Source organism: Alosa alosa, chromosome 2 (assembly GCF_017589495.1).
Source record: "Alosa alosa isolate M-15738 ecotype Scorff River chromosome 2, AALO_Geno_1.1, whole genome shotgun sequence".
Classification (NCBI taxonomy): Eukaryota; Metazoa; Chordata; class Actinopteri; order Clupeiformes; family Clupeidae; genus Alosa; species Alosa alosa.
This window is the reverse complement of record NC_063190.1, coordinates 29,036,711-29,056,514: the sequence shown is the minus strand read 5'-3', so window position 1 is coordinate 29,056,514 and position 19,804 is coordinate 29,036,711. Positions and strand designations below refer to the sequence as shown.

The following is a 19,804-nucleotide window of genomic DNA, read 5'->3' as shown; positions in this document are numbered from 1 at the left end:
TCTCGTGTAGCCCTGAATTTACACATTCCTCAACAACAGGTGAACAGGTGGACCAAGAGGAAGCGAACCAGACAGACAGGACAAAATTCAAATGAGACCAATGATGTGTGATGGCGTCTGTTAATTTATTACAAAACACAAAACACCAACAATCTTTTGTTTAAAATATCCCTAGTTTCCTCTGGTGTTTTAGAACTTTTCTTGTCTCACAGTGATTCAATATGAACAAGTTGAGATAAGTCACTACTGATGAACCATTTAGCTTGACTGAAAGAAACAGTACACAGAGACATTCACAACCATTAGACTGGAACCCACACGCAAAACAAAAACAAAAATATTAACAAACATCAGCAAATTGAGTAAAAAATAGAATTTAATCTTTTTAAATACAATATTTTTAAAATACAAATATTGATTTGTTCGTTAACTTAATAATAAGCTTGTGTTATTACTATTGATTATTACCACTTATTACGTTTGAGGTTTGATTTACAGTATGTGAATATACAGGGACATGTGAAACAATGTTTTGGTAATCAGTTGTATTGCTCATTTACATAAATATACACAAACATACTAACATCTATAGATGACCTTAAATTATCTCTAAATTATGTGATCTCTGAAAACACCTCAATATCCGACAGACAGATGGCAATATATAATGATTATCCATATGGAACACCATGGTAGTATAATCATAACATTAGAGATATTATTGACACAAACATCAACATTTTTACAACTCTGTATGGACCCAGATATCCATGATTATGTACACATTCTATGCTCTCAAGTTTTAACTGAGAAAACACTTACTTGAGCGTACAAAAATCAATGCAAAATAACAAAAATGAAACATATATTGTTTTCAGGGCCAAAAACTAAGGTTTATAGAGAAATAGATAAAAATAGTTTGTCTATAACAAATACATAAAAGTCTGCCATCTCAAACCCAGTCTCACACTGCACTGTGCACCCTTCAATAGTAAGGCTGGCAATGTCTGTTAGTATAAGAACAAGGAAATAATAAAAAGAAACAGACTAACAACAGGGAACTGTCTTGCAGTGTTCAACACTACTTACAGTTTGTGTCTGAAGCCTGCAATACCAGAAACACTACTAAAAACTAATAACAAATCATTCATGTTAAAAATGTCAAGATCCCTGGTTTTGTATTTCTTCCAAAATTCAATTAGTACCCATTAACAAACCTAAGGTTTTTTTTTATTATTTTTTATTATTTTTTAAATGAGTTCAATACAAAACTAACATTCACAACATTCTCTCAAATGGATTGCTTTATTGTCATACCAAACCTGAGGCCAAGCAAAACTATAGTATCCCTAACTGGACATGGTTCATAAAGACCCATTACATGAAACTATGAGGAGAAAAACAAACAAACAAACAAACACTAGTTATTAAAGTACCCAAGCATCCGAAACTACGACTCGAGGACACTTGTTGCATGTAGTATGTTCTTTCATATGGCAAAACCTCCTGCTCTAGCTGGAACACTTCTGCTCCCTGGTGAAGGGAACAGCAGCCATTGCCAATGCAGTGTACTGCATGAGTCAAACAATCGGACAGTGTACACATACAATCACGACAACTTACAGTATGAAACTAGGAAAGCACCCTGAAACGAACATGTAACTTTGAATTTCACATAAGGGACTCAGATGCCGCATGAGTAGTAGTGACTGAAAATTTGAGTGTGTTCACTGGAACACCAACTGAGAGGTGTGTGATCGAGTGATCGAATTATGTCTGAAAGAAAGGACAATAAGGTAGCATAGTTGTGGGAGTCTGAACTGATTATGTTTGCATATACCAGACAGAAGTCTGACAACAATCATCCACAGCAGTAAAAACAAATGGACTTAACACATGGTCACAGGGTCCCCCATCCATCCCCGTTCCCCTTCAACCCCCCCCCACCCCCCCCACCCCCACCACCAACCCCAACCCCGTAATGTGAGGCTCACCATGTTGCATTAAATGTTGCTCTGGGCCAAAATGGCTAGCAGGCTAAAAAGTTCCACACAGCTTTAGAGTACCTCAGGAGGTCAAATATCTGTCTATGGCAAAGTCCAGCACGCCTGCTTCAACAACCGATGGCTGAATCAGTGTGTGTCACTTTCATTCATTTTCAGTTGGTGTGTAATCCAAATATCAAAAAAAAAAAAAAAAAAAAAAAAAACTTCATCGCGTTAATATTTTTTCGGAGGTCCAAAGCTGATTATCCATTCTGATTTCCTCTTTGAATAAACAGGCTCCTCTGAAAAGTTCTGAAAAGATCCAATAGATTCCAGGGGCTGATGCCACCTCGCCTACAGGGCCTGGGATTGCAATTTCCCTGATCTTGATGCACCATCATCGGTTATACAACACAGTGGAATCGCTGTGTACTATACAGTGTACTAACTTGCTCTCTCTCTCTCTCTCTCTCTCTTTCACACACTCACACACACAACACACACTAACCCCTACTCTACTTTAACAACTCTCGGTATAAATAAAACTATTGTGACTATTTTATGCTAATATATACAGACAGATATCTGAGTTGACAATCATGGTGTTCCCTTTTTGGACTCAAACATTTGCTGTGTGCAAGCAATCCATGTCGGATTCAGTCTACCAAAACTCATGTTACACGGTGCATTTCTTTTCCTTTCAGAGGACACTCATCTCTGGACGGTGCACATAACATTGCTGAATGTTGCACAGAGGAGCTTGTTATCGTCCTTCCATCCCAAAAGAGGAAACTGATTACTCACTCCCCCACTGCCAAGGACGATGGGTGAGGTCAGTGTCTATCTGGTTTGCGTCTGAGGACTGCAGAACACAAAGGTGGCAATTCCCTTCACCAAGCTTGCTCCTTTATTTCCTCTCAGCTTAATAAACTGAAACTGCACTATCCACAACGTTATGACTATTATTACTCTCTACAAGTTGTTTTGTAGTTATATTGCTTTTAAAAGTATTGCATCTGGTTTAACATTTGCCATACTATTCTGTTTCACACATATACCCACATGTAAACCATGCTGTGTGTGAGTGTGTATTCTGTCCCTAGATTCCTGCCTGCCAGACACACAAAATGGTTTCCAAAGATCCTGTCTATGCCCAACTGTGCATATCACAAGCAAGGTGCTTTTGTCTTTTACACTTCTTGCATACATCTATACTACAAAAGGTTACTGTTTTAGGGAGAGGAAAAGTGTTTATAAAAGCTACTGAAAGCACGCCGCATGTAGGTTTTTACACTATTGAAATGTGTGTTTGTTTTTAGTTGAGCCTATGCTTCTTTGTTCCAGTCAAAAGCTGTGTAATGACTTCAAACAAAGATACACTCACACTAGTTTGAGAAATAAAATCATATGACATTTTACTTTGCGACATTCATGCTTATATGACTTGAATGTACAATAATAGCTAATTTGTAGGCATTAAGTGGAAGTTACATATATTTTTTACACTAGTCTTTGAGGATATTCTTAACATTTTAAGTGGAAATGCAGCTGAAATGGGGCCTAATATAAATACTGCTAGTGTGTATCTCTGTACACAGGAATACATAATTACTTCTACAAGATTATACACAGCTACCTCTGATGGGTTCACAGCATATTGAATGCCATCCTTTGCAAGGGGAGGCAAGGGTCGATTAAGTAAAGCCTGTTTAGAATTTCAAAAAGGGAAACATATGGTGCACCGTTACTTTATATTGCTTCTTTCCTAACTGCAGGATTGCGTTTTTATTTCAATGTCAGAATATCTAACAAAAAGTGCCCAGTGAACATTGTAAATGAACATCTGACTAATCTGAATAAAATGTGAAGAGAAGGAATTCAAAGTGACATTTCACACACACCAAACTAATCTCTACCAGCCATTGCAGCATTCTGTCAATTGTCACAAAAGTTAATTGGGATGTTCCTCCTCCTACCCCACACATAAAATCAGTGGCCCAATGGTGTCCGAAAGATACAGCTGGCGGCTGGAGATTAGGTTGAAAGAGTATGGAGTATGGCTTTAAGCACTCATCTACTGTAATATTTGCTGCAGTTTGCCTCTTCTTCCACAGGACTACACAAGGGTAAGAGTTTGACAGCTATAGTGTGTGCCTTAAACACACATCATGGGGTCTTTCATAACAAACCTTTTATGCCATAAGTCAAATGTTCTTTCATAGCGCCATGATCACTATCCATCCAGCCAGCCACGTTAAAAAAAAGGGATCAACTGGTCAGCCTTCCACGAAGGTATGACCACCTCTCACAAGTTCTCCTTCCTCCATCCATCAGTCCGTCCGTCCATCGGTCTGGAGCTTGGAGTGTTTTGCTCTAGGGCGAGTCCATCATGGCCTCAAGCATCTCCAGGAAGAGTTTGTGCATGGGCACGCCGCCGCGGGTCTTGATCCCGTAGAAGGTGGTGAGGGCGCGGCCGGCAGTCTGGCGCAGCAGGGGCAGCGTGAGGAGCAGGCGGCCGGCGCGCTGGGGGTCCTCGGGCCGCCGCTGGCTCTCCAGCTCCAACAGGGCCTGGTGCAGCAGGTCGCGCAGCTTCTGCACCGCCTCCATGTCCTCGATGTACACCGAGTCTGAGAGGAGACAAGTGCAGGAAGGGAGGAGTGGGAGAAGGAGGAGGAAGAGGAGGAGGAAGAGGGGGAGGAAGAGAGGGAGGAAGAGGAGGAGGAAGAGGGGGAGGAGGAGGGGGAGGAAGAGAGGGAGGAAGAGGAGGAGGAAGAGGGGGAGGAGGAGGGGAGGAAGAGAGGGAGGAAGAGAGGAGGAAGAGAGGGAGGAAGAGGAGGAGGAAGAGAGGGAGGAAGAGAGGGAGGAAGAGAGGGAGGAAGAGAGGGAGGAAGAGGAGGACAAGATAAAAAAAAAGATAACATTAAAAAAATACCCAAAAGAGTGTCTCAAGTGGCGCCATTCTGTACATGAAAACATACACATAAGTAAAAAGATAAAACAAAAAAAGAATCAGTCATTAGATACATCAGTGCGGCAGAGAGAGGAGTTACAGTATATAGTTTGATGGCCATGGGTAGATAGATAGATACAGTAGAGGAGGAGGAAGAAAGAGAAGAGAACGGGGGAGTGAGAAAAGCAATAGCTGGGAGTGTCGCAGCGACTAGTGCATTCACATGCAAATGCAGGCTTTGCCGACTGATGTTTGATGACAACAGATTGTGATGCATGTTCTATTGACAGGGCAATCACCGACAGCTTGAGTATTTGCATACCAAATAGAAAGTGTGGGGGCTAGGCAGCCTATCAGAGGGAATCTAGTGTTTACTGTAATCACTGGTGTCACGAGGCCCGCTGGAACAGGAGGGAAAATGTCCATTACACCTTTTTTTCCCACAATGCTTTACAGCAGACAACACATTCTGCAACTGACCACATTCGGGGGGAAAGTTGTGGTTACCTGAGTTGGTAAGGGCTATGGCCTTGAGCATGACGAACTCCTCACGGTCCAGCTGTAGGGAGCGGAAACGCCGTGCCAGCTGGCTGATGGCGGCGTTGAGCTCGGTCAGGCCCGCCACGCGGGACATCTCCTCGTCCAGGACAAAGTCCTCGGCGAACACCACCTCGTCCTCGCAGCCTAGCGAGCGGTAGGCCACGCCCAGCACCAGCACCTCCAGCCACACCGACTGCAGCACGGACATCTGGTCGGCCAGCGAAAGGGACAGGAAGCCTGTTGGGGGAAGAGAGGTGTCGAGAGAGAGGGTTTCAGGGAGGTGACAGGCATACCACACTTCGTAAAAGCTCTGATATGACACCCAACCGAATCCTTAATCCGGGAAAATCAGCAGCTGGCACCCCTCTCCCCACAAAACACCTCTGCTTGCTATTCAAAAGGCTCACGGTCTCCAACCCCCTTCCCCAAAACAACCCTCTCGCACTTCGTTCCTTTTGTTGTCCCTGTTTCCTCTCCACCTCCTACTCTCTCACCAGGGATGTGTTTGGCCCAGCCGATGATGACCACCAGCTCCCTGTCTGCCAGGTCACAGAGCGTGGTGAGGGTCCGCTGGGCCGTGTCCGCCTGCAGCGGGTCCGGCATGGCGAAGAGCTTCTCTGGCTCGGCCACCAGCAGGTGGGACACGATGATGTTGGAGGAGCCTGAAGGACATCAGAATAGAGGAGAATCTCAGTTATAGACCCTTTCAAGAGAGTTCCATTATCAGCATCATAGTTGGCCCCACAAGACTTCCTTTTTAACATTCCATATGTTATCTTAATGCAGAGAAAGTAGATTGGGACCCAAATAGAACGTTCAAGCATTGTTTTTGTTTTTATTGTTGAAAGGGTCTATATTGTTTGCAGGTCCAAGTTCAGGAGCTCAGCAGTAGTGATCCTATTTCCGTCACCCATCCTGTTAGTAGTAAACCATCTACTGTAAGTATTAAGGTATAAGCATGCATTTGCACTTGTTTTTATACTTCCTAGTCTGCTCAGATTCCATACATGTACAGTTGGTGGCTTGATAGTGCAGTAATCACAAATAATTGGGTCCACACAGAGAAATTTACATAACTAGGACTCCAGCGAACTCTCGCATACTTGCACACTCATTGGACAATCAGAGCCTGTGCGATTCGATGCAGGGGAAAAAAAACATCTTGTAGTAAAGAAGGTAAGCAATTTTGCAAATGTGGGGACGACACAAAACTTGGCCATAAATATTTTGTATGCACTTGCGGTGATGGCCTAGTAATGTGAATAGCGGACTATAACCAAAAAAAAACAAATTGGATTTGCACCAAATAAAGGCTGTGTTGTGGGGTGGTGTTTCTACAACATGCACAAAACGTTCAAGCAGTGACATGTGGTTTAATGCATATGGGTTAACATGACATGAGTCGGACAGAAGATGGGCCTGTCTTTAGTTCCTGAATTCTGTCTCTCTCAAGTCACGTTAAATGGTGTGATTAGCAACTAGAATTAAAAGAATTTCCGGGGTGACACCCCATGTTATTATTATTATGCTATAGGTTCAAATTTAGCTAATTAGGTTAATTTAGCAAAAAAAGCCTAATTAGTCAAAGAGTTGTGTGTAAATAAAGGTTAAGATATTATATTCTAATGAAATGAAGTACCGATATTTCTAACACAAAATAACTAGCATAAAATTACAACGAATTTTCTTCTCTGCACTGGTTGTTACAATAAGCCTAAATACATATAAATAGTAATGATTATCAAATAAAATGTATAACAGCATGCTATTTCAAACCAAAAATAAACAAACAATTATGTCTAAAACACACTCCACAGTGGCACTGTCTCATCTAAGATCTGGAGCAGAGGCAGGAAAGGGTAAAATTTCTCAACAAATTCTCAAAAATTACAAAATGTGAGCAAACACAACACTATGCAAATTAGATTTATCTACTGAAATGAAAACTCCACGGAGTTTGTTTTGTAGGCTACATGATCCCCAACTAGCGTGCAGTGCAGAGCTACACCAACACACCAGCCACGCACATCAACTACACTCAACTACGTGTATGCCACATGCATAGTTTAGGTGAGTTATAGTTTAAACAGAGAACTATTTGTGTGAAGGTATTAGCTGCGTAGATTCAAGATGAATCTAGCTAGTTGTATGTTTTTGAAGTGCAAGACTGAAATAAGCGTCACGAGTAGGCTACGTGAAAGTATTGCAGCAGCTAAGCTACCATGATTGAGGGGAACTGTGTAATTACGTGGTATCAGTGGGTGGTATCGATTCATTTTTACGAGTACAAGTACGGGTCCAGTATCGGCCCGATCCCCGATGCCAGTATCAGTATCGGCCCATCCCTATTATTATTTATTGCTTCAGATGTTGAGGAGACGAAACCCCAGATTTTTATTCTGTTATACAAGTACAAGGAGATATTATAAAGTAATTTTGAGTCTTGATTCATTCCATCAGAGGCCTGGTATGGCTGACCCCAGTAGCTTACCTTTCTCTCCCTCTTTCCTCAGTGGTATCGGAGCACTCTGGTACGTGGCGTTCTCCACTTCGGGACGTCGCTTGTACTTTTGCCGCCCTCCTCTCACTCGGTCAAGGCGCACTCCTGAATTAAAGAACATTGGGGGACAGCCACAGAAGGTTAATGGTGATACGACAAGACATTAAATATATAAAACAAAAACCACACAACCCTGAAATATAGGGGCACAGCTGCAAGAGATTCAACAAGTAGGGAAAGGACTGCAACTGGTTTCCAGCTTAGATGCTATCCTGGCTCCAGCCCCAGTAAGCAGGGCTGTGTGGTCCACAAAAAGGTGTGCTCCCTATGGGCAGCAACACTGGACTCAGGCCACTCACCCTCTTTGAGCATGCCCACTTTGAGGCACTTGGTGAAACGGCAAGCCTGGCAGGCCTTCCTGCGTCGCTTTGTGATCTCACACTCGTTGGATGCCGGACAGCTGTACTCAATGTTACCTAGGAAACAGACAAAGACAGGAAACGCAAGGTGTGAGAGAAGCATCCAAATGAACAGGGAAGCGCTCCAGACCAGTGGCTTGTGACTAGCATTAGACAGCACAAAAAAAATGTAAACAAAAGAAAAAACAACAAGAACTAGAACATTAAGAGGGCTGAAAACAGTTCTTTGTATTAAGTTTTTCAATCTACACAAAGGAAGAAAGTACCCAAATAATAAACCCTTTAGGTTTACTTATGCATGATAATAAAGATCAATGTCCCTTTTATCTGTATTTGTATTCTCAAAATTTGTTGGGCCTTTTTTAAAACAAACGTGTAACCTTGAAAAATAGGTCAAGCTAAAAAAAGTGGGTGAGTCTAAGGTGACTTGAGATTACATTCAGGTATAGCCTTGCATGGTTACAGTTTTTTTTTCTCTCCAAAATATCCCTTTTTGAAAGATCTTTGCAGGGATGGACAGACAGACAAGGTATTGAATTTACTGTAACTGATGGAATGTCTCTATAACATATTACATGTTAAGCCCTTATGAGGGTTTGATTACAGCTTAATATTTATCGATATTTCAGCCCCCAAAATGCATACCATTACAGTTATTTTCAATCGCTAACAAGTGCTTACCCATACTTCAGATACTTTTTCTAAACTCTTAACACAGACTCACACCTACAAAACACAATTGGCCAAATGGATAATTTTCTTCTCAAAAACACATTTTGTTAAATAGATACTAACACATCTTTCTCTGCACACACTAACTTTACCAAAACACTGGAAATCTGACTCAAAATGAAATTATTCTGTCAAAGAATAACACTTGATTTCACTTCACATGGTACATGCAGTCAATCAAAGTACACCAGGTTTCAAAATACTGGCTATTGACATTACAAAAACGGCATAGACTTTTATGTTTTAAGTCACAGTTTTACAGGTATTTGCATGCAAAACATGGTATCCACCGTTTTTACACCAAATTTCTTGGTTGGGAACTGTATGGCCACATGTAATGTTCATATTCAAAAGCATTCCAGTAAAAAGCAAATCAGTTTTTTTCCCTTTACTGTTTACTACAGGAGGTAGCCTACAGTGGAAATACTGTTTACAGTATGATAGAACGGAAAAAGTTTTACAGTATTGCTTACAGTAAACAAAATATCCATGAAACACACAAGAGCATTCTGAACAAAAAGCAACAGCAAAAAGGGGGGCTAAAAAAAAATCTCTGCGATCTTCAGAGTTAGGCCACATGTTTTCATCAACATCACATCATATATTATACAAGGCGATGCACCTGGGATAAAACCATTTGGTAGCAGAAGCAGAGCAGAAGCAGAGGTTTTTATATTGTATCTAAGGTTTTTAATATTGTGTTTGCTATTGTGGGATGTTGTGTGTTAACGTAAATACTACAAAAACAATCCATAGTTTTGTTGGGAGGTATAGCATGTCTGTTAAGAAAGTGTAAGCATTGTGGAAATGTGTTCACTGACTGCATACTGTGTGAAAACGACATGAAATGTGTGAATGGTATGGCCACAAAAGACTGTATGCTGTGCTAATTGTGTTTAGAGTTTTGAAAATGTGGTTAAACAAAAAAAAAACTGGTTAGACAAACGCTTGTTAGCGACTGAAAAAAACTGTAACTCAACTCACCTTGTATTGTTCTCTTGAAAAAGGCCTTGCAGGCTTCACACGAGGCCACCCCGTAGTGATAGCCCGACGCCACATCTCCACACACTAGGCAGAGCCTCTTGGGCAAGGTGCTCAGGGCGTACTTGCACCGTCCACCTCCGCTGCCCGTGGACCCTTCCTCGGCGCCGTCCCCGGCCTCCTCTTTGAAGTGGCAGCGCAGCGCAGGTGTGTAGAGCGGCGGCGAATAACGACCGGTGCCGTCTCCACGGGTCCCTCCGCCGCCGCTCTGGGACGAGTCGGACGAGGCTCCACCGGGACTGGCGCGGCCCCCGCCGGCTCCCTCGGGGCTGCTGGGCTCCGCTTTAATGTAGAGATCTGAACGGCGCTCCCTGGAAGACATTATTCCTGCCACAGGAGAAGCACAGAGGACATACAGTTACAGTTACCGGTACATAGCTATATAATTATAATAACATTTTTTTAAGCATTCTGCCAACACTTTTGTTTAAACTCGTTTTGACATGGAAATATACCCAAGTTTCTCCGTTTTTTTCATCAGAGTAAGTTTAGATTTTATTAAACATTTGCCCAAATACTTGACACTTGCTTAAAAGATAGGACTTGGGTGTGTGATCAGTCAAAGCTTTTTAAGATGTCTATGAACAGCAACTTCATGTTTTAAGCTAGAGGGTTAGCCAGTGTTTCAGTCTTTCATAGGAGCATGATAACTTTAACACATAGTCTAAGTTCTGATTACAGCTACAGCTCTGAGTAGCCTTCAGTGTTGCTGGATAGTTTTCAGAGGCCATTCAGCATAGCGCTGAAATACATATACAGGTAACCAGTGGCTAGCCTACATAGGCCTAGTCATATAACTCTTTACCCTGAGAAGTGAACATATGTTAATGTATCAACATAAGAGAAAAGCTTTCCTCTAACTTCAACAGAAGATTTACCTTTTAAATACAAGTTAACAAAAAACACACAAATCCAAGCTCAGTCTCATCAGAACGCAAAATACACTTTGGGTTAAGGTGTTGCTCACTGTTTCATACTAGCTGGCTGGCACAGTCAGCTCGATTTGCAGTCAGGCTTTCTATCAGGCTTGGAATCATGTAATTCCATGGTTTGCTTTCATTTCTTCAGTATTGTATTTTTCTGTTGAATGTATATCTTCCATATACTAAGCCAGTGTTTATCAAACTTTTTCAGACCAAGGACCACTTAATCAATAAAAAAAAGCCTAACGGACCACCTAGCTAAAAAAAAAAAAAGTACGGAACACTTGGGCTAGCTTGCGGACCCCCGGACCACACTTTGAGAAACACTGTACTAAGCAAAGCAAACATGCCTACATTCCCATTCGGCCACATTTATATCTGTTTATATATTTGGCAAGACCTTTGTTAGCAACAACACAAAACACCTATGAGAACACAGAGGTCTGCCATGTAATTTACTTCTAAATTCTGATGGATTTTAAATTACATAGACCCAATCAGCATTCTTGTTTCAACAGCAATAACAGAGTAGCCTAGAAATCTAGATGCGCCCCTAGCGGCAAATTACATTTGCTGCCAGGGCTAGTCTAGCAACTCTCCGTTTGCTTGTGAGCTCCAGAAATCTAAACTTAATCAGGCAATTGACATCGTGTATAGAGTCGTTTGGTGAGCTTAACATAATGATTGATGGCAGAGTTGCAACGGTTTGGCTTGAATTCCCTGCTACTGGAAAACAAATATCCTATTGCGTCCTATTGCGTGCAGAGGGAATTTGAAAGACAACTGATTATCCCGCCCCTCGGACTGAGCACTGCGAACGGTGAGTGCCCAGACCCTACATTTTAATGTGGGTCTGGCTCGCCAGGCTAATAACAGAGCCTTCCTGGTGGCATTAAACCAGGCACCTCAGCTACTTTGTTGAAGTACTCAGCATAAATTGGTAGCTATTACTAGGTTATAAGAAAAAGGCGCTGTTATTAGAAACTGAGGTCAATGCTGAGGTCAGTGAATTTACAATCAGGACACATTCTAATAGATGGGCAAAGTGCATAGCTCACTGTAGTGAGGTGGCGGACTCCTACAGTGGCTTGATTGTTAGACAGTAGCAATTACCTGCTAATACCACTTATGCAAACATCTAGAAAACATTCCCTTCTCCAATAAGTAGGCCACTACATTTCATAACAACCTTAAAAGGTTCTGAGGTTTGACACTGACAGTGACACATGACAAAGTGTAAAAACTGGAAGTGAATATTTCCACATACAAGGGTATGCCAGACTATGTGCAACAGTGGATGTATAATCTGAGCCCCACTGCCTGCTGCCAGGGCAGATTAGGGTCATTAATCCAGCAGAGAAGAGCTTCAAGCCTTTAATTAAACTGCCAGAAAGAGGCCCAGATTGTAGAGCAGCAGACTATAAGATCCAGTACCCAAACAATGAAGTTGCTACTTTGTCAATCAAATACACAATATTGATTCAGCAAAACTGATTCAGCAAAATGGTTAACTTAATGTCTAAGGTTAAGTATGAAAAATACCATTCTCATATTCTCATTCTCTTGAGGTAAAACTCAACCATCATCGTAAACACTATGGGGCCCACATGACAAAACAAAAGGCAACAGCTGTATTGCAACTTCAATTGGCACTCATAACTCAAAGCATGTGCTATACGTCACTGGACGGTATGTGTTGCTAAACTGTATTATAGCAAATCTCATTAAATGCTTGACTGTCCTTTCTTTCACTTCCCTTTGTCTCATCCACACATTTCACTGCCAATGAAAACTTCTGTTGTACTAATTCTAGCTGTTATTGCTTATTTCACAAAGACAGGGCCCAGGACATGAACATGTACAAAAAAGTGTGGGTCAACCAAGCAGCCATTTCTCAATAAACGTTGTCCTGCTTGGCTCCCCTCAACTCTCTCATGACATGTTGGGCAATGCTGGGCAATGTACAGAGTTGCTGTAATGGGCTGGTGTCTGGGGTATGGTGTAACACTCTGCCCTACAATCCCATTCCCAATGCAGTATGACATGTAACCTTTGCTATTACATCCCTTAGCCACCTCTCTCTCTCTCTCTCATTCACTCTTTCTACTTTTCTGTCACTGCAGTGCCGTGCTTCCAAAAGCTATCATTAGAGTGAGCCAGGCAGCCAGAGGATGGCAGACTGGCTCAGGTGAGGCAAAACAGGAAAAACGTCACGCAACCGCCTTATACCATGCAGCATATTTACATTACATTACATTACATTTAGCAGACACTTCTTGACCAAAGTGACTTACATAAGTCAGCTATATTACAAGGGATCACATTGTCCCCTGGAGCAACTTGGGGTTAAGTGCCTTGATCAAGGGCACAACGGTGGAAGCCGGGAATTGAACCGACAACGTTAGCCCAGCTCCTTAACCACTACACTACCACCATGTTTATCAGAATATTTGGTTAACCTGTTTGAGATGGTTATTGTGTAAAGTATTGACTGTGAAAAGTGATTCAGAGACAACAATTAAACGATGTCATGCGCACGAGCTCCCTATTCCAAAGATTCTAGAACAGAGCTCTGTTCTAGAATCTTTGATTTCTACCCTTTGTGTGCTAACCTCCTCAAGTAACGTTACGCCTGCGAGGAACACCGCGTGTTCCAGCTTTGGAATGGATTCACGGCATGTGCTTGAAGAAAAGCACTGGAATGACACAGAAAAGGTTATTAAAAATGTCAGCGCCAGAACATATATGAAATATTCTGCATCAAGCAGCAGAGTAGATGCGAAGACTTCCACGGACAGGTATCAATTTATGTCATGTAAACATTATAAACTAAAGATTAGCTTGGGTAAAAAGAAAGGTTATGGTCGTTGCCAGGTTAGCGAACAACCCTAACGTTACAAGCTAGTTCTAGCAAACTAGAAGCTATGCTAAGAAGCCAGATGGTCGCTTCAAACCCTGTGTTTGGCGGAATAATGTCAAACATGGGTCTGCTCAAAAGATGAGGACTAGCTTTTACTCCTATATAACTTACTGACAATGAATAGGTAAGTTGACTGGCGAAAAATGGGTTGGGAATGGCTAACGTTACTGACGCTGCTGTAATTAGCAACTTTAACATCACTTGCTAGGGCTTCTACAACAACTCCAAGCAAGCTAGCCAGCTAACATCAATGTAGCTACCGTTAACTGTGTTGCTAGCCGACTTACCTCCACCTTTAAAGGTAACAAGAGAGCCGGCGATATGTCCTCACCCTTCTGTGTTAACTCTCAGGGCTGGTAGTATCCAGCCGTAAACTAAATTAATCTGTCTCGTTTCCAATAAACTGTCTGAACTATAAACTTAGCTAACGTCACATCTGTAGCAATGTACATTTTCCAACATAACGTTACTGTCTGCATGCAAACTCAGTGTCGAAGGCTATTGGTTGGTTGGAGGGAGGAGGGAACCTTTACAGTTGGGGGAGGACACTTATTAATTTATTAATAAGAAAAAGAGACAGCGTCTCGACATTGTGAAAATTGAGGATGTGTCCATATTACACACACACAGGGCTACATACGACTGTAACGGAGAATGACAGAATAGCCGGCTTAGCTTTCCATTAATTTGAGCAGGCCTTTAATTATAACACGTTCGAATATGCAGTGCGCAGGTTAGGCCAATGTAGGCCTACTGTGTTAATCGAAAAATGCACAACACAATGTACTTACACCCTATAGTATGACATTGACATATGATTGTTATGGCCATTAAGTCAAATAATTGCTTATTTGTATTAATTACAAACCTTTAACAAAAATACTTAATATTCCCCTCTAATTAATAATCCTATTATTTCATATTGCATATAAGAAAATACATATAGAATGAAAACATATTGAGATCACAGAATTGTAAATGTGTAGTATACCTGATCTGTAGGGCAGTTTCTCTGTGTTGCTAGTGCTGAGTATCCTCTTTCTCTCAGTTGCTGTATGGCTTGGTCAGTTCAATCTGGTCATCAGGAGCCCTATGAAACATAAACATACAAGATATAAACTCAAGGTTACTAAAACATTGTATGCTATGAATTGTATGTTACACCACAGTGGAAAACCAATGGCAGATTTTGACAACTGTATAGAATACAGTAGGTTATAGAATTGCATCAAATAAAGAAAACTGTTTAAACTGCTTTATACATTTTATACACTTTCTACACATTTTCTTAATTATGAAAATCTGTGCTCACTCTCCTTCGTTCTCTCAACTTTTTTAATCTTAAAATGTTCACTGCCATGACGCCTCCAAACTGATAAAGCATTTAAAGACTTTAACTCTGCCTTTCTCACTCAACGTCATGCACATGCTAAATTACTGTGATTCAAATAGCTACTACAATGACCAGTTAGGCCTAATTAATAATGGTGAATGACCATCACAACTCTGAATATTTTGTCACATTTCACACACTGACTGCTGTCATATCTCTATAAAAATGGAAGATGTTCTGTTACCTGCCTGTTCCCATCAACAGTTTGACATAAAATGCTGACATAGGGGAGCTGTTTCTTTGTCACAACACAAGCATGCATTCAAATGCTCTCTCTCTCTTTCTCTCTCACTCAATCTTGCTATCTCTTTCTCACCCAATTGTACTCACTCTCTCTCACACACACACACCCTCCCCCTCTCTGTGACACATTCCAAAGGTCAAAGTCACAGGAGGGCTTGAAGGACAAACGCAATGACTACAATCTCTTTCTGTATCATACTGCAGGCACACAAAAGGGAAAACAACCCTTTAAACTGGGTGATAATTTACCAAGTTTTGTAGGAAAGAGGCAAGACAAAAGAAAAAAGAGGAAAGATAAAAGGCTTTCACTTGTTTCAAGCACTACACTATAGATTTATAGGCAGCAATATCGGCATTACTACTAACAATATGATCATTTTACTATAGGTGGTCACTGGTCAATTAGTTATATGACAATAAGATATTTCTATAATAGCAACATACTATAATAAAAGATTAATAATCCTGCATTTCAAAGGATATTTATCTTCATTAGCAAAGAACAATAATTCAAAAGAATTAACTTTGCAATGGCAATCAGACATCTGAGTGCAATGAATATAACTGTTATACTAACAGTTAGTAAGCACTCAGTGTTATACTAACAGTATAACACTACAGTAACCACCAAATTTATCCAACTTTTTAAAGGGTGTGTTTACATTTTACAAAGGCAAACAATTTTAAATTGATGTTTGCCACAAAACTGGCCTCAGAATAACCTTGATAGGACCACATGATAAAATGATATACAAGGATACCATGAGGGTTGTGTTGAATAAGTTTTAATACAGCTGTAAAGGTGTAAGTCAAGTACTGGTCTCACACTTTCAGACATATTTATATTTATTTGTATGACACCCACAACATACACACTTAAACAAAGTATTCTGTTTTTTCTTATAAGCTACTCAAACATAGACATTTTTAGTCAGTTCTTTGTCTTACCATAAACTAGCTTACTCAGACAAAAACAAGGATGTCTAAGGGTCTGGTTAGACAGTTAGCCAGTAAGTGTTAATTAAACATAATCCAGTTACAGTAGTTTTCAGTTGTTATGTGATTTGTGAACTGTCTGAACTGTCTCCCATCCATGCTTTATGCAGTTTAGATTAAGTGTTAGTATAATTTGTATTTTAGTATATTTAGTATATTCTTTATCTTCTACTGTCCTTATTGCTTAGTTGTGTTTTTATATTATATACTTTAATTACTTTTTCTGCTGTTAAAGAATGTGTATGTGTTGTCTGTATGCTGCTGAGACCTTGAATTTCCCCTGGGGATCAATAAAGTATCTATCTATATATCTATCTAGAAGACTTGAAGTAGTTGAGATGTCTACTGTGTCAAGGACTTTTTAAATCAGGAGAGCAGAGTGAGAGTGTGCCCTACTGAATCCTTCCTGAGTCCTCCTAAGCTTCATGTTTTGAGTAGAATAATGACTTTCCACTTTTCATCTCTTAAACTCACTTGGAGGTTAAGAGTGTTTATAATCTAACTAAGACTGATCTTAATCCATTTATGAACCAAACTGAAAAATGTAAACATGTCAATTTCAAAGTTATGCACTTTTATGTTCCATGGAAAACAAGGAGCAAGGTAGCTGTAGCACAATTAATAATGTCAGAATAACGTTGTCTTGAAAGGTATACCATTCCATACTAAGCTTGGCCTCCTGTTCACTGTATTTCAGAGGGTTGCTAGACCAGACTTCAGAAGGTGACCTTGCCCAGTGAGCCTTGACTGGTGAAAGGTTTACAGCGAAACTGGATTACAACTTCTTAAGAGCAGGGAATCCCACTCACTGCCACAACTGCCCATGTTCCCTCCATATCCTGAATGACCACTTAACCTACTGACTGGTGTCTGAAGCTTAATGCTCTACTACAGGTGAGAAAATAATACTGAAATAAACAAATGTGCAGAGTTAACAAAATCACGTGTTCAGCAACACTGCAGCAAGCTCAGAGAGAGAGAGAGAGAGAGTGCCACTATGACACATTGCTCTGTCCCTCTGTGCAGACACACTGAAACTGTGTCCAAACTGTACCTAAGTTACCCCAGACGTAGGCTCCTATGTATCAAAATAACAGAAGTACCAAAAGATATACCCTATCCCAATCCAATCAAAACTAAATATGACTAGCTGTTAGATTTGTAATACACTGCATTGAAATCACCGCAAATCCAGACACGTAGCCTACTCGTAGCCTATAATGTATGAATATATTCTGCATAACATTTGAAGTTGGGTGTTCTTTGAAGATGAACCGGCTTCATTACGTCAGTTGTTACGTCGCAAAAATGCCTCGAATGCTGGGATGCCGATAGCTCCTAGAGCACAAGTAGTGAAGTCTATTTTTGGACTTCAACTGAGGAATCTATTGGCAAATGCGACGCATCTCGTGTAGTGGAGGTGGGAGATCTTATTCGCTGACACAAAGTGAAGCGCACACACAATCATATCAAGGTCAGTCCTTGACAGGAAACAATTGCAACTAACTTTTTTACAAACTGCATCGACTCCAAATTATGTTAATGACATGCACACGATAGCCTAGTCTCCCTTAAGCAGGTTACGGGGCAGCAGGGCTGTGTTCCCCTGGAACATTGTACAGGTTAGGCTACTTCAAAAAATACCGTATCTGCTGCAAGTGGGCTATTAAAACAATGACGTTACCCTATCCACGGAAGCCTTGCTGACCAAATGCGGCAGGTCTACAAGTCATGCTCACATGCTGACAAACAGGGTCACGTTCGATCAGGTATACAGTTCAGAACGTGCATAGGTGTGATACACATGAATTGTTCAGTTCTGCGACAGAGCCATTGTTAACATCTCGAGCGTAATCAGGAATAGAACAGTTATTGTGGATAATAAAAAACAACAGGATAAAGCTAGTCTACTTACAAGTGTTTGTGAAAACATTTCTGATGGTAAGCGTCTCAAACCAACCGGTGCCGGGGCAACAGAGGCTCTGTAACTCCCCCACAGTAGACTAGAGGGCAGTTGGTCGACCGTCTCAATCCAGTGATCCACTGTGAACATGAAACTGCATACCAATTTTCTTCAGATGATGCTCTGGCAGTAAGTAGGCCTAGTCTATATTAACACCACCTTGACTGTGTTCTATGATTGTTAGAGTTTACAGATTCAATTGCAATGGCATTAAAGCAGATCTCGCGAGTGACGCCACAGTTTAACCTACAGAGCATTAACCGGCCGCCTTTAGTTGCGTTGGCTATAAGGTTGACGGCGTTACATTCGGTGAATTGCCTAATTCGTTAATCCATATTTTCATCCGCAGTTCTGACGGGGTTCTTGCAAACGACAAATTGTGTTAGTCACTATCAAGGTTCGCGTCTTCCGCTGATACAACTAAGGTTCTAGTTACGTAGGCTATATCCCTTCTTCTCTCTCCTCCCTCTCCCCTTTTGCGTCTGCTGTCTCTCCGTTACGTCCGCGCGCCCCCTCCAATCCCGTTCTCCTCTGCGGGCGTCATCAGCGTTGCAACAATGAAGAAAAATTGACCTACTGTAGGCTAATGTAGTGTCTGATGAACTGGTTTGCAAGCCTTGTCTACATATATCAGTAGCAAGTCTTTTCAAATGTCTAATTCTCTATACTGCACTTTTCACACGTTTAAAAATAACACAAACTTCAGCCTGACACGGTGCCCAGTAAATGTCTACTGCTGCGTGTATCTTCACATAATAATCCGATTCCGCACTCTGCTGTTAACCTGAATATACGTATTATCCATGGTAAATTATGTGACAAACTAGAGGGCTTTTGCCTACGAGCCCACCGTTATATTTAGGCTACAGAAACGGATGTCATAGCCTACAATTTATGCGCCGTAGGTTTAGGCTACTATACCAGGGGTTTATCTAGAGATACAAAATGACATGCTATACCTTTATAATATTGCCTAACAGTTGTTGGAGTGCCAAAATTGATTTAAACATATGAGGCTGTTATATTCAGTGGAATGCTATCTATTCGCTCCACAGAAACACGCGGCACAACTGTAAATCACACATCGCTTTAGATGGCATGGAAAATGTTTGCGCCGCGCTCTGTCTGTTCGGTCTTGTGACACTGACCCAACTTGCTGCTCTAGGCCACCCTCGTCAGCTGGTACGTGGAACAGTTTT

The 19,804-nt window shown here is 41.2% G+C and overlaps 2 protein-coding genes across 6 annotated transcripts in view; one reads left to right on the top strand and one right to left on the bottom strand.

The window, feature by feature from the left end:
• Window positions 1-2,170: 2,170 nt before the first annotated feature.
• Window positions 2,171-19,090, bottom strand: esrra (estrogen-related receptor alpha). Of its 2 annotated transcripts, XM_048270277.1 has the most exons (8): window positions 18,558-19,090; window positions 15,002-15,100; window positions 10,111-10,494; window positions 8,335-8,451; window positions 7,967-8,080; window positions 5,970-6,137; window positions 5,443-5,712; window positions 2,171-4,612 (listed from the first exon to the last, which is right to left on the bottom strand). In XM_048270277.1, exons 3-8 carry the CDS (start codon window positions 10,487-10,489, stop codon window positions 4,359-4,361), a joined length of 1,302 nt encoding a protein of 433 aa, XP_048126234.1. In that variant the 5' UTR covers window positions 10,490-10,494; window positions 15,002-15,100; window positions 18,558-19,090; the 3' UTR covers window positions 2,171-4,358. The 2 variants fall into 2 exon arrangements, with proteins under 2 accessions (XP_048126234.1, XP_048126242.1); XM_048270285.1 differs by lacking the exons at window positions 15,002-15,100; window positions 18,558-19,090 and adding an exon at window positions 14,298-14,484.
• LOC125311928 (protein RD3) overlaps window positions 13,707-19,804 on the top strand; it is a 30,045-nt gene continuing 23,947 nt past the window's right edge. For all 4 annotated transcript variants that reach the window (XM_048270353.1, XM_048270335.1, XM_048270328.1 and 1 more), the window contains exons 1-2: window positions 13,707-13,888; window positions 17,340-17,536. The gene's annotated coding sequence lies outside the window, so the exon portion shown is untranslated. The remainder of the gene's footprint in view (window positions 13,889-17,339; window positions 17,537-19,804) is intronic.

What these genes read in the sequence shown, in the direction of transcription:
- esrra (XM_048270277.1), bottom strand. Translation starts at nt 10,489, where the DNA reads ATGTCTTCCAGGGAGCGCCGTTCAGATCTCTACATTAAAGCGGAGCCC. An exon ending in CTGGGCCAAACACATCCCTG is followed by an intron (nt 5,713 to 5,969) that starts GTGAGAGAGTAG and finishes TTCCCCCAACAG; the next exon opens with GCTTCCTGTCCCTTTCGCTG. An exon ending in CATAGCCCTTACCAACTCAG is followed by an intron (nt 4,613 to 5,442) that starts GTAACCACAACT and finishes GTCTCCTCTCAG; the next exon opens with ACTCGGTGTACATCGAGGAC.